This window comes from Haliotis rufescens, unplaced genomic scaffold, assembly GCF_023055435.1.
Source record: "Haliotis rufescens isolate VD_foot unplaced genomic scaffold, xgHalRufe1.0.p SCAF_3, whole genome shotgun sequence".
NCBI lineage: Eukaryota > Metazoa > Mollusca > Gastropoda > Lepetellida > Haliotidae > Haliotis > Haliotis rufescens.
In genome coordinates this window covers 34,440,068-34,455,665 of record NW_025964001.1, presented here as the reverse complement: position 1 = coordinate 34,455,665, position 15,598 = coordinate 34,440,068, and the positions used below count along the sequence as shown (strand labels likewise).

The 15,598-nt window shown below is 40.1% G+C and overlaps 1 protein-coding gene across 1 annotated transcript in view; it reads left to right on the top strand.

Annotated features, from left to right (window-relative positions):
- LOC124119603 (two pore calcium channel protein 1-like) overlaps positions 1-10,313 on the top strand; it is a 39,171-nt gene extending 28,858 nt beyond the window's left edge. Inside the window, exons 18-19 of the mRNA XM_046482168.2 lie at positions 1,887-2,053; positions 7,579-10,313. Of these exons, the coding sequence (XP_046338124.1) occupies positions 1,887-2,053; positions 7,579-7,706 (295 nt within the window). The 3' untranslated portion in view covers positions 7,707-10,313. The remainder of the gene's footprint in view (positions 1-1,886; positions 2,054-7,578) is intronic.
- The last annotated feature ends 5,285 nt before the right edge of the window (positions 10,314-15,598 follow it).

Here is a 15,598-nt window from a genome sequence, read left to right as displayed (position 1 = left end):
ACAAGATCCTGCAACTGCAGGCCATACTCAGTGCCTTCTGTATAGAGGACCAAAAACTTAAATTTTGTCCTCCAGCCTCGGACCTGAACGTAGTGCTACAGTACTTGCGTCAGCAGCAGTATGAACCACTTGACCGGGCATCACTGGAGAACCTCACCAGAAAAGTTATTTTTCTGATTGCACTGGGGACAGAGGCATGGTTGGTGAAATCCATGCCTTGTATGTCTTCAAAGGTCATTTTAAACAGGCCCAATATGGCGCAGTCGATTTAGGGGATTACTGGGATTTCATTGCCCAAAATCAGCTGCTAGGACAACCTGGTGTTTTACAGTGCTATCACTGGTCTCAATTGTGGGATTGGACAATGAAGCTGAGCTTCTCCTGTGTGAGGTTCGAGCCTTACGAACCTACCTTGAGGGCACAAAATCTACACGGAAGTCGCAGAAAAGACAAAGCTGTACAGAAAGGTCAAAAGGAATACCATCACCATTTGGCTTTTGTCTACTATCCTCAGTAACTTGCCTATGATGCAGCAGGGTCAGAACATCCCCAGGCCAGCAACCCTCACAAAATCTGGGCATTTGCCTCCATGATTGCTCTTCATGTCAATTGTACAGTCATAGCTTTTGCGGAGGGATGGAGAAAAAACTGAGTTCGGATGCAGGATTACCGGTAAGTAAAAATTTATCAATATCCATTTTATATTTAATACTTGTCCTGCATTACATCACGAATGGTCCTACCCAAGCTGGTGCTGCCTCCCCACTCGTATCTTCTGCGGTCGTTGCTGCTTTCTCAAACAGGACATTGACGTGGATGTTGACTGGTGAGGGCAGGATGTGTTTGAGCGAGCAGTTTCAACTGTGTTCAGGAACTAATTTATTCCAATCATGTTTCTGAAGAAACAGAAGGGAATGCAGTATGTTAGGGAGGATAAGTTTTAAGTGTTAAATATATCAAATATTGACAGTATTGATCAGTAGGTCTGTTAAAGATTAGTAGGTCTGTTAAAGATGGGAAACCATATTTCCCTTTTTCTTATGTTGAGTGCAAAATATAAATTATATTCAAATTAGGCATTGGTTTACAACACTGGCTGACACAAAAACTGAAATCAGAAAGAATCAGACTTTTAACCAAAATAATTTGGCTGACTGTTTTACAATTAGCTGAAAAAAACCACAAGATTTTATCACCATTTTTTGGAAGAAATGGTAAATGATACATATATGAGTCTGTATTCTAAGAAGACAAACTAGTCAATTATCTATCATTCAGAATCTTGCCATGTTAAAACTTTCTTTTTTTTCATTTAGTAGCAGCAGTATTAATCTGGAAGTTGAAAAATATTTTATTTTTCTGAACACCTACATTGAACTTTAGGCCAACAATGTTGTAAACAAACTAAGAAAAAATAAAAGAAATTATGGAAATTCTGTTGAAATCTGGTATGTTTTCTAATGCTTCATTTACATTTTAATATTAAAGTAGCCTCCACATGCCCTTAAAGGGACAGTGCGTTGCAGGAAATCATTTCCAAGTGTGACGTAACATGGCCGATTAAAAATTCTCAAACCAAAACAATAGAGCCCTGCACAGCAAAGCCGACACCGCAAGCACTGCGCAGAGTAAACTGGCTACAAACAAGAGAAAAATCTGGTCACGTGATAATTCTACATCCGTAGTATGGTCACTGAAGCACAAAATGCTATCACGGAGTAAGGCGAGCCTAGCCGAGTAAGCTTGAGGTTTATCGGCTATTGTTTACAGACAATGCTTCAGAACGGTCGACGTCCTGTCCCTTTAATTCAGTATTTTGGAGCTATGAATGCTATTCTCTCGAGATCTATATTGAGTGTTAACATTTGTTTTAAATACATTTCTAGCAAAAAGCCAAACAAAACAACTTCGACGTCAGTAGATTCCTTAGAACTCGTGGAAAATGAAGTACCACCAGACCGAAGAGAGGATGACAAGGGAAATGACTCTGACACTGACAGTATCCCAGACATGTCACAGGAAACAGGGCTCAAGTTTCACCTCAAGAAGAAAAGTATGCTCATAATTTTCTCTTGCTAATAGCTTGATGTTGCCATCTCTATATATACTACTCAAAAGAAGTTAAGGATCACCTGATTCTTTCATATTACAATAGTTAATCTCTCATGCCATGACAGATTAACATTACCAATATGAAAGAATTAGGTAATCCTTAACTTCTTTTGAGTAGTATATTACTCCAATTGGTTTGGACCCGTGAAGATCCGGAGTAGAATAGGTCTTCAGCAACCCATGCTTGTCGTAAAAGGTGACTAACGGGATCGGGTGGTCAGGCTCACTGACTTGGTTGATTAATGTCATCGATCTAAATTGCGTGGATCGATGCTCGTAATGTCAATCACTGGACAGTCTGGTCCAGACTCAATTATTTACAGACCGCCGTCATATAGCTGGAATATTGCTGAGTGCTGCGTTAAACAACAAAACAACAAACAAAACTAATTTGTTTGACACATGAGATGAAAGAGGATAACAACAACATGAACAAACCTGTGTTTGTTTTCAGAAATAATTTGTTCAACATAGCAAGTAAAGTGTCATGGGGAATAACATACCAACAATGTTATTGTTTCCATTTTTGTTCTTCTTAAGCATTTATGTTGATGCAGACCTGTAACCCAAGGTAACAGGATCAACAGCATGGTCACACGTTTGAATCCCAGATTGGCCCAGATATATTACCTTGGTCTTTGAGCACAATAGTCCTATTCATAGGTTCTAATACTAAAGAATCACAGTGACTGAAGGCAGGACTAATAATAGTCCACTTACAAATGGCATATAAATTCCACTCAAAATATAGGGCACAAGAAAGGTTTAAGTCGATGAAGGTGAGTTTAAAAGGATGAGTATTCAATTGTCTTAAAGATATGGAAAGTTTAAACTTATGCTATCTCACAGGATGCATTTCCTGGTGTGGAAAAGTCCTAAAACAAAGTTTCCAGGCTCTAAAAACATTTCGCCCGGACACCCCTTACATTACTATAGTTATCACTCAAACAAATGGGTCACACACTGCAATCCCATGCAACCTGACCTAAGTGGTTTGATCACCTGACGCCTTATGCCACATCGGTTTTTTTCTCATCATCAATGTGTGGAGACAAGTTTGAGAAGAAGAGAATTGATTTTTCCTTCTTTTTTCGTTAGCGATTCCTCTTATGTATTATCAACATTTATGCCATGGGGAATGATCAGACTAAACGCCTGGCCCTTGTCGCCACATTTTTTCATCTTGTGATCCACATGAACTTTGTTGCGACTGCCAGGGAATCTGCAAGCCTGGTCACTACTGTTGCTGATGTGCACATCTCTCAGAGGAAGCCTTCATCTACTATTGGCGTAAATGCCAGAAACCCACCGTCTATTGACAATCCAAGTCACAGGATGCAGAACACAGGCCATCCTCATCCAAGAGGCCTGAGCATGTCACTGAAAAAAACCCAGCTGTCCCATCCTTCCAGTTGTAAGAGGAAAGCTATCAGTCTAAATGCGAAATTTAGAATCATGAATGATGTTGATGCAGGCAAAAAAGCTAAGAAAGACATTACAATGGAATTTGACATTCCAAATCAACATTGAGTAACATCATTAAGAAGAGAGATTCCCTTCTCGAATCCTGCATGTCGACTGACTTTGGCCCCACTGGGAAAAGGTTACAAGCTGCCAATCACCAAGACGACAAGACGCCCTCTTGAAGCTGTGAGAAGAGAAAACATTCTGCTTACTGGTCCATTACTGCAAACCAAAGCTGACGAATTTGCAGTGAAATTAGGCTATGACGATTTCACTTGTAACACTGCATGGATCAACCATTTCAAACAGAGGCATGGACAGAATAACTCTGTTAGTAGCAGCCAATATGACGGCCACAGAAAAAAATGAAATTTCTTGTGAGTAGTAAATCTCAGAAATCTCATTGTTTTAAGAATGTTGGAAGGCGTGCCAGTCACCTACCGTGCCAACACAAAAGCTTGGATGATGGGTGAAATATTCATTGATTCGAGACCAAGATAAGAGCATGGCCAAACAAAAGCGTGAGATTGTTTTGTTTGTTGACGAGTGCCCTGCCCACCCAAATCTGTCTAATCTCATGAACATTAAACTTGTGTTTCTGCCACCCAACACAACATCTAAGATCCATCTGATGGACCAGGGAATTATCACCAATCTCAAACAACATTACAAACGTCAGATGATGACAAGTATATCATGCTTTGACAACAAGATCACGTGATAATTATGTTAAATGCAATTGAGATTTTCTACGAGTGTGGGGGCAAATCACTGCTTTGAAAAGGTGGCTTCGTGTTGACCGATGGTGTGGCTGAATCCAACAGTGACAAATCTGACGACATTCCGTTATCAGACTCGAGGGATATTTGGCCTGAGTTGAAGGAGGTGACAGACATTTCAACTGGAGTGACTCTCCAAGAGTACATAGACATAGACTAAGACATCCTTCTTGCTGGACGCCCAAGTGATGAGGACATTGTCCAGTCGATTGTAGAAAAGCGTGACAGAACTGCCGGAGCAGATTCCAATGATGAAGACACACAAGTTGGGATCAACTGTGTTGGACCATCCACAACCTCCTTTTCTGATGCCAATGAGGCTCTTGAAATGCTCAAGGTTTTCCTGAATACACAAAAGTCAACTGAGATGACATCATTTGATACTTTGGCTGATCTCATCAAGGCAGTTTCACGAATGCAAAACTAGGCCAGACAAATCCCTGACTACACATCTACCCATATGTAAATCGTGAAATTGTATATATACTCAAAACCATTGAAAATTCAATTGCTTTTGATGATAACTTGTGAAAAGAGGAATCGCCCAAAACCTTTTTAAGCACCATTATAGATCTGTGAGGGATATGTGACCCCCTGTGACAGTTCAGGTTCGAACCTTATACTGTCTTGGAGCAATGAGTATTAAAGTGAAAAATGCATCTGTGAACACTGCACAGAAACACAACCACTGTTGCTGGCCACATGCTGTCCTTTAAAAGCACACACAAAAATAGTCATCAGTCACTTGTTCAATATGCTAAGACTCGACCAACCCTGCAGGAACCAAGCGATCGGAATGCTGCAAGACGAAGCAACTCAAGTGATCGTCGCCAGATGCTTTAACATCCATCTTTGCATGATAACTCGACTGTGGCATCATTTTAAAACAACAGGGACAGCTGCTGATCGTCCTAGGCCTTATGCTGCACGTGCACTGTGATGTCCTTTTTTTACGGCTTCGGAACAGATTCCCAACAGCCATAGATACAGCCACAAGGACTTTTGGGACCCTATCAACACTCGCATCGGCCCCCAAACAAGGGGCCTGCCTGCGTTTGGCATAGGATGTCGTCGTATCCTTCATCCAGCACTATTGCCTTTACTGGTTCAACATGACACCCGACATCAGCTTGTCTTCCAGCATGACAATGCACGTCCACACACTGCAAGGTTCACGGGAGACTCTCTGACGAGGAACAACATCTGTGTGGAGAACTGGTATGCCATGTCACCTGACATGAATCCAATTGAACACTTGTGGGACGACCTAGGACGGAGGGTTCGAACTCAACAGCAGCCACATCAGACAGTGGCAGAGTTGATGCAGTCCCTACAACATCACTGGCAGAACAACGTTTCCTGAGGCGTCTGTGTCAGTCCATGCCTCGGGACTACACGCATGCGGCAGAGCACAATACCTGCGTCATATCCGCTACTAATCCTCAGTGACCCGGGCTTCATTCTGAGCCTCTGTGACGTCCTCCATGTGCTTGTTTCTTACGGACATTATTGTTAACATTTGATGTGATGTTTATGTGCGTCATTACTGTTTTGTTTTCTTTCACTGTAATAAAATACATACCATCTGAACATTTAATTGTGTTTTCAATGGTCATGAGTATACATATTTGATGATCAATGTTCTAAAATTGCTATGAATTTATTGTTATTAAATGAATGTTATAAAATTGTATTAATTGAATGGTATGAAGTGATCACAGTTAATACAAGTCAATGCTGCAATTACGTGTATTGTCTTTTGTTTCATCCAAGATGGCGTATATTTCTGAGTGAAATATAAAGAACGAACAACATATAAAATGAACTGATTTCTCTGGTCCCTTGTAGTTCATTATATCCATGTTCTACTGTACTGAATAAATGATGGAACGGCACTCCTTTGTTTATTATTAGTAAAACTCAGGTTCCCAGGCTGAGTACCCATTGAAGGGTGATGCCACTCGTCTGTAGAGACTTCGATCTTCAGCAATGAAGTTGCAGCAAGGTGCAGCTGTTTTGGCAGTGTCCCAAACTCTTTCCTGTTCACCTCAATGAGCATGCGATGTCTAGGTATTGGTTTCAAGATCCTCTTATGGATGTTGTTGATGGTTACCTCTTCTTATCTTAGCATGCTTCAATTCCACAGGCAAAGTGTGAAGAGAGATACTAAGCTGATCAGTCTTACATCTTAGAGCGTATTTGGTGGTTTATCTTGTAGCACTAATTCCCTGGAGTCCCTTTCCGGATTGGTTATAAGTCGTGGCTACGCGGTCGTTCTTGAAACGATGTCCTCTGTGGAGATACATAATGCATGGTATACCCAATATCATGATTTTGTGTCCAAGTATCATTAATGGGTTCACTCACTTATTACAGTGGGAGCACGGGTGGCCCAGTCGTCTAAGGTGCTGCGATTCATTGTGCAGAGTTGCATCCCTTGGGCACGCCAGAAACCTACGATTGTGGGTTCGTCCCGATTATGTTTCTAGGTTTGTCAGCACCATACCCGTGCTCATGGGTTTCACCGAAGTGGTAAATGTCTGAGACCTGCATCACTTCGGGCTTTCCTCCCACATTAAGCTGACATGCTGTGATATAACTGGAATACTGTTAAAAGTGGCGTTAAACCCAACTCACTCACTCACTCACTTATTACAGTGTTCTACCCACTCATGAGTCCAAGTCCTTTGGACACTAAACTGTGCAACAATCCTGTTGTTGAAGCATTGTTTAGCACCAGCTTCCTCGTGTACATCTCACAGTTGTAGTCCACTACAGACTAGAGTATCTGCGACCCTCTCTCCAACCGTGGGATTAAATGCATAGTGTTAGATAGGATAAGTCTAAAACACGCTATATGTCCACCCGACCATCTCCGCATCACAGCTACTCTAGCCTGTCAGCTCTAAGAAAGAGAATGATGTGGCATTGGGTGTCAGGTGATCAAACCGCTTAGATCAGGGATTGCAGTGCATGACACATTTTGTTTGGGTAGTGACTATGGTGATTGATGCGAGGAGTGTTCAGGAGAAATGTTTTTAGAGGCTGGCAAGATGTGTCCTGACGTAAACTGAGGAGACAGTTTACGGCACATCGTACACAAGATAGTATTTTCTTGACTGACCTCCAACATATCTGGGATGTGTTTTATGCACATGGAGACATGGTATTAGATAAAGGTCACTTACAGGTGTCGTTAGTAATCAACTCGTGTTATTTCCAGGTCGCAAGAAGGTGGAGGTGTTGCTGATGCAGATGTTCGAGGGAGAGATCGAAGATGATGATGAGGGCCCAGAGCTGGATGAGCAGTACTTTTCTACACGCAGGCCAACACTCGAGTCAGTCACATGACAGGCTTGACAACACACATCGACCCTGTAATCTGCTCACCCATCTCACACTCCCAGCATTCCCAGTTTCATTCCCAGTTTCATTCCCAGAATGCACTAGTGGCCGTTGAGTTATCACTTATGTCAATCATCTTGTCAAGTTTCACTGCACTCTTAGTTCTGTCAGCCATGTAGCGCTTAGGATTTCCCAACTGTAACTGAAATACTGTTCATAGTGACATTAAACAACTCACTCATAACTTTTGAACCAAGGTCTTAGAAAGAGTATCTAAGCACTTACCATATTTTGACCATAATGTTGATCATATGATTGATCGTATTTCCCTGTTAAAGGCGACTGATGATCACTGCAGTGACCTTGGACCCAATTGATTATGGATGATCACTGCAGTGAAACCTCGTGACCTTGGACCCCATTGATTATGAGTGATCACTGCAGTGAAACCTCGTGACCTTGGACCCCATTGATTATGAATGATCACTGCAGTGAAACCTCAGGAGCTTGGACCCCATTGATTATGAATGAACACTGCAGTGAAACCTCATGACCTTGGACCCCATTGATTATGAATGATCACTGCAGTGAAACCTCGTGACCTTGGACCCCATTGATTATGAATGATCACTGCAGTAAAACCTCATGACCTTGGACCCCATTGATTATGAATGAACACTGCAGTGAAACCTCATGACCTTGGACCCCATTGATTATGAATGATCACTGCAGTGAAACCTCGTGACCTTGGACCCCATTGATTATGAATGATCACTGCAGTAAAACCTCATGACCTTGGACCCCATTGATTATGAATGAACACTGCAGTGAAACCTCATGACCTTGGACCCCATTGATTATGAATGATCACTGCAGTTAAACCTCGCGAGCTTGGACCCCATTGATTATGAATGATCACTGCAGTAAAACCTCATGACCTTGGACCCCATTGATTATGAATGAACACTGCAGTGAAACCTCATGACCTTGGACCCCATTGATTATGAATGATCACTGCAGTTAAACCTCGCGAGCTTGGACCCCATTGATTATGAATGAACACTGCTGGGAATGCTGACATGCATACAATGTGAAATTGCTGCATACTCATCATTTGTGATGTGTAAATAGCTGAAATATTTCTGATGCAAAGTTAAGCTATATTCACTCACTCACCCATCATTTGTTTATTCAAAAAATTGTAAAACCAGATGATTTCAGCAAAAATTCTACCATAGGGACAAATAGGTTTCACTGTATATATATGATATCACTCATTTAAGAATTGATCTCAATAATTTTGGCATTGATGAGGAAAGAAGTAAAACTTGGTGTGCACATTGCACCACAGATTTATGCAAAGTCTGCACAACGGTTTTCACATTTATACCTCCATAAATGCACACAAAAATTTATGGGAATTCTTTTAAGTAAATAGTCAAAATGATAACTTCAGACTACATATTTAATCATAATCACAAAAAAACAATGATATGAAATCAGTGACATGAGGAAACAGTGGTCCGCTAGTGGGCAAGGCCTATCATATTTTTAAGTTTAGCCAATGAAATGCCATGGAATTCCTTGCAATTCATTTATTCTGGTTTGAACTCTTGCAAGCACACACAGTGTCGGACAGAGTGGGGAGTTCAAACCATGGTTTGTTGTACTTCAATTACCTGTACCTGCCTACTGAGTGAAATATATATCCTGAACTTTGAATGGGTGTTATTGCATCTTAAGATATTTACAGATTGGCATTCTTAATCTGTTGTGAGTTTCTATGTTGTGATTGTGTCTTCCTCCTGCTGAACACAGGCTGCTCCTGAGATCAATGCTTCTGTGTGAAGTGACTTCCATTGCCAGTGAATTCTGATACTTATACAGACTGAAAGATATACATACATGATTGCAAGTGATGAATATTTAATATATAGGCATATTTTGAAAAGAGGAACACCGAGTGCACACTCATGGTCATTCAAGACCAACGCATCTTTGAAAGGCATTTAGAAGTGATACACATAAGGAGGAGAATTTAAGGATGTCAACTTCTTATATTATGAGGAACACAACGTTTCAGTGTATATGCTTACTCCTTCATCAGTGTTCCTCATAATAAAGAATTGCAATCCATAAATTCTCTTCCTAGAGACCAACATGTTCAGCTTAACCAACACAGCACACATAACTTAAGTATTTAGATATCTTTTCATTTGTTCAAATATATTTGAAGAATGTTTGTAAACCAAGAAATATAAAATGTCTGGCATAAAGGAACATGATCAAAATGCTGAAAAAAATGGAATATGTGTTGCTTACATTCTCCAACTGTGATGGCAAAAAGGTGGATGTTAGTCACGTTACCAGCATGTCTAAACACATTGTGCAGTACATGTCCTGGGGAAATGGCCATTTGTGAGAGGAAAGTTTTACTTTCACGAGTATCTCTGTTTGGGGCATTCTACTTTGATGAACTTTGGTATATGTCTTTAAATGTGTACTTTCATATGGTTTTTATTGTCTTGTAGATTGAAATAATGATCCAAACTTGTTTATGCTGTTGAAAATTGTCAGGCCATTTGAAGATAGAATAAAATCATTGATAATTAATGAATATTGTTACTAGATAACCTGGATAGTGTCCAACAGCATTTCAAGATCTTAAGCTGTCTTATCCTTGATAATCCAGTGTATTATGCCTCCATTCTACAATGATAAATACCCTGTGCTCATTTGCCACCATAGATTCATCTTGACCCCAATTATCACTGCACAATGTAAAAAACATCCATCCAGTCAAATTACATGTACTCTCATGAGCGAGAGAATTTCTGTCATATGATGGAGTCAGGAGAGATAAAAGATGGGGACATCACTTCCAAAGACGCTATGGTGGTGAATGGATCCACGATGTTATATACTACTCAACATTTGATAAGGATATTCTGAGTGTCCATGTGGGAGATTGGTGAGTGAGTGAGTATGGTTTTACGCCGCTTTTAGCAGTATTCCAGCAATATCACAGTGGGGGACACCAGAAATGGGCTTCACACATTGTACCCATGTCGGGAATCGAACCCAGGTCTTCGGCATGAAGAGCTAACGCTTTAACCACAAGGCTACCCCACCGCCCTATGCGGGAGATTGGACTAGTTGTTTGGAGATAAGAATAGGTCACAATTTGGATGGACCAGATAAAAATTATGTTTCATTAGGACCACCTCCATGGTCTAGTGGTAGAGCTTCCACCCGGAGTGCAGAAGGTCAGGGATTCGATCACTAGCCACATCATATCAAAAGATGTTAAAAGATGGTACTTGTTGTTACCTTGCCTGGCACTTGGCATTAAGGGGCTTAAACAAGCACTGGTCGTCTCAGAGTCAGTATACTGTGTCTGAGTGGGGTATTCATGTTAAACTGTGGCATGGTATCTCAATGGGCTAGCACTATAAAATCAGCATTCGTCCAAACTAATACAAGCAGCCACACACATATACATGCATCGAGTCGCTATATAAGTGCAACAATTGTGACGTTAAACCCATTTTAAACTCACCTCTTTTCGTAAGTGTGAGCTAGGACAGTATCCCAGTCAGGACTTCAGTAGTATTGTTCAGACACATTTAAGTGAATTTAGGACCCATTTTGTCGTCATTTTGGGAGAGAAGTGAAGCCTGTTTGCAAAGAAGATGAACTTTTCCCCATTCAGTGTCCCAACACAAACACCCACTGTTTGAACAATGCAATATTTCGATAGTGCGCAAGTCTTCTAAAACAATGCATGCACACTCCCATGTTTAATAGTTTATTATCACTGGAAATGAAGCCTAACATGCATTAATTCCATGCCCAATTCACATCCTATTTTAATCCAAATTACAATCAGATATATCCCCAGTCTGGAAACTCAAAATATGCCTCTCAAATATTTAGTAGTGTATTAGAATGGAAATATGATACACTGGATAATCAAGAATGATATTACCTAGGGATAATTGTGATTCACTGACTCTACGGGAGACCTATGTATACTTCAGGCTTCAATTTAGAAAGTGTGCAATATGTTTTCATCATATACTCAGTTATGCATGAATCACATGCATTGTTAATGCATACATGAAACATGCATTGCTTAAGTCTATATGGGCCAGTATGGGGAGGAAACAGATTGTCTTGTGCTCATGTGTGTGGGGCTTTGCAGAGCTTTCAATGTTGATGATTTTAAAATGGTAATATATTTATTTTTGGATTAAGTGCAGTGTGATTTATGATTCTATTTTGGTTTGTTTGTATGCATGGAATCAGTACACAGGTTGTTATTCATTGTTTGTTATTGTTCAAAAATGGAATATTTGGACAAATGATCATTTTAGTGTGCTGTGAAATTAGTGTCAACACTTTAGCTGTTGAAGGTGAGGATATGGTTTCAAAAAAGACTCTTCAGGTACATTTTTCCTGCATTAATTAAATGACTAAATTGTTAGATCAAAGAACACATGCAACCTGAAATATTATACTTTTGTAATATTATATTGACCATATGTTACAATGAGGGTGCAGGCAGCCTAGTGGTCTCAGGCACTATAATGTGCTGTGCAGAGTTGCATCCCTTTGTTTGACAGTATCTGCTCAAGGGTTCAAATCCCACATTTGTCCCAATATTCCATATTCCACTCCACGAAATCTATGATTCTAACTGTAGCTAATCACATGACATACTATCCTTACAAAATGGCCTCCATTCTGAAGCAGAAGTGGGAAGACCGGGCTATAGACATCGCAATCAGTCTGGATGCTTCACCAATAATATTCGTTGTCAGTAACCATTTTGTCCCTGATCTTGTCCTTTGTCATGTGATCACTGTACGGAGTGGAAAATCCAGTATTATGATCCTGTTTGTCCGTAGTGGTGTGTTTCAATGTGTCACTTCAGCTTTCTCCCATATTAACCTGAGATGTTATTATATATATTATAGTTATTATAGTTATTATAGTTATATTACTTAGAAGTTGACGGATGTCAAAGTAGACACAATTTATGGATAACAACTTCTTTAATACTGTAAAGGCAACGTTTTGGTATAGGTCCTTATATCATTGTCAAGCTTGACAACGGTATAAGGATCTATACCGAAATTAAGTTGTTATCCATAAATTGTGTCTCCTTTGTATATGAAATACTCAAAACGGTATTAATCCCAACTCACTCACTCACCATGTACAGATATATTCTCATGTCAAAGGTCACCTATAATACCTATGTGAAGTATTTAAGAATGGATGAGATGGAAAAGGTGGGATCTAAGTTTTCCAAACATGGATATTACACTATTCCTATAACCAGCTATCAGAGAGTATAACTTTTGTCATGCAAATAATTTGAAGTTTTCTGCATATTGTAGAAGTGATGCCAAAATGAATTTCATTGTAAATTCACATCCACCATATTTAATGATATTATTGGAAGTCATATGCCAGTACTAAACTATTGGTATACCATGGGTGACCTTCATTCATGGCTGAGAATTTTCCAAGAATCTGCGGATTTCGTTTCGTCAAGGGTAATTTTTGTGATACATGCTATTACAATATACGGATAAATCATAGTCCTCCAGACCCCAAGCTAACTTTCAGTGTGTGTTTTTTTATAAAACACATTCTCATCCCTGTTAATTGTACATAAGCCTGCCCTGCACTTCTTACTTTCAAAAGAACATATGTTTTTGTTGTGACATTGTTGTTTAGTTGTGGTCACCATGGCCTCGTGCCCTAGTCTCATACCTCGAACCACCTTGCTGGCCAGATTGCAGGGGGCATGGCCAAATGAGGTCACGTGAAACTGTTACCATCTGTCTCTTGGCAAACTTTCGGAGGGGCTACTTCGTCAAGAGACTAAGATGGCTGCTGAAGATCATTCATTTATATACATTCCATAACTGTTCAGAATATAGCCTTCCCACGGTTAAAGCATTTGCATACATAGTGGTAATCCTTCACTGTTAACACAACCATAGCAGTAATAGTTATGGGCTTATAAACACCAATACATTGTTAACAAAACAATTAAATGTACAGAATATCCAAATGGATGTGCTTTCTATATATGGTTCTTAAAGAGATCATAATGAATCATTGTTGTATAATCTGTGATATATGTTTCGTCCTATTTATTTTCAATAGGAAGACCACTTAGACCATGTCGGCCATTTTGGAAACATTTTCTGCGAGATCGTTCAACGAACAGAGCAGCTTCAGTAGTGCCACAAACCCTCTGCACCATTGAACGCAGGGCATAATATCCTTGAGACAGCATCACCACATTGCTCAAATAATCCCCATTTATGCACAGTATATTAATGAAATACTCCTCGTGAAGCACCTCATGAAGACATATGTTTATTGCTTGTTGACCTGCATTTTGTACAAAGGACATATATTTTCAGGGTATTTGTTCATCAGTGCATGCTTTATTGTTGATGCTGACATGTGAATAAATACATAGTTACCTCTGTGTATTGTCAACTCTTTGATAGGCTTTGAGAAGTTGGAGGAACATTATGACATGAAACCTTTTGGGATCACAACTTAAATGTTTGAAACGATGAACCATGGCTACGTCTTGCCTCTTTATTAGGTGACCTGTTGTTGTCCTTAAAAGTTTCATGTCTTCCAGCCTTTCTCCCAAATACCATTGTACCATTTAGTTGCAACAACCCTTGTGTTGTCTTTAGTGCCCTCACTTTTCAAAGGTCAGGTTTGAGTGTTGTTGAAGTTGTAGTCAGCAATATTCCAGCAATATAACACCTGCCTGAGTTTTGGCCAACCAGTGGTCGAAAGCATTAGCAGTCCACCCAATCAAGCAGTAGTGATATCCAATCATCGATGTCACATGTTGTGACCATCTCATTAGTAGGCTCCTGCGACAAGCATGCAGGTTCGGTGGTTCGATAGACTCACGGATAAACGAATAAGATTTGGTTGATGTTTTAACGCCACACTCCGTCACGCCGAAGACCCGGGTTCGATTCTCGACATGGGTACAATGTGTGAAGCCCACTTCTGGTGTCTTCCGTCGTGATATTGCTGGAATATTGCTTAAAAACGGCGTAAAACCATACTCACTCACTAACGCCACACTCGGTAGTATTCCAGCTGTATGACAGCGGTGTGTAAATAATCGAATCTGCACCAGACAATCACGGGTTGACATCATGAGCATCAGTCCACTCAAATGGGATATGATGTCAAGCACCAAGTCACCAAGCCTGACCACCCGATTCTGTTAGTCACATGACAAGCATGGGTTGCTGAAGATCAATTCTGACCTGAATCGTCAAGGGAGTCACTCTTACGAGCATTATATCAGAATCCACTATTTTATATGGTTAGCATTCTTGCAGGTTTCTCACTGAATACGGTTCACATCTGACAAAAACATTGTCTTGTTAATTACTGTAAATTACAACTGGTCCTGTAGATTTTCTTCAGTCATAAAACAAATGTGTTTGAGACCAGCAAACTTCTCTCCAAGTTGAAAATAAGTAAACTGAAGACTGATATTGACTCCAGTTGTAAGAGTGAATGAGAGAGTTGGGTTTAACACCAATTTGAACAGTATTCCAGTTATATCACAGCATCTCAGCCTAATGTTGGAGGAAAACCTGAAGCATTGCAGGTCTTACACGTTTACCACTTTCATGAAACTCCTGAATAAAGGTACATGTATGGTGCTGACAAACCCAAGCACCGGGAGTCAAACCAACAATCACAGGTTTCTGGCATACCCAAGAAATGCAATTCTACAGAGCAAATTGCCTCCCCATTTGTAGGAATATTTAAGAATTTATAGATTCAAAAACAAAACCACACAATTTATAGTTTTATTCAACCACTTG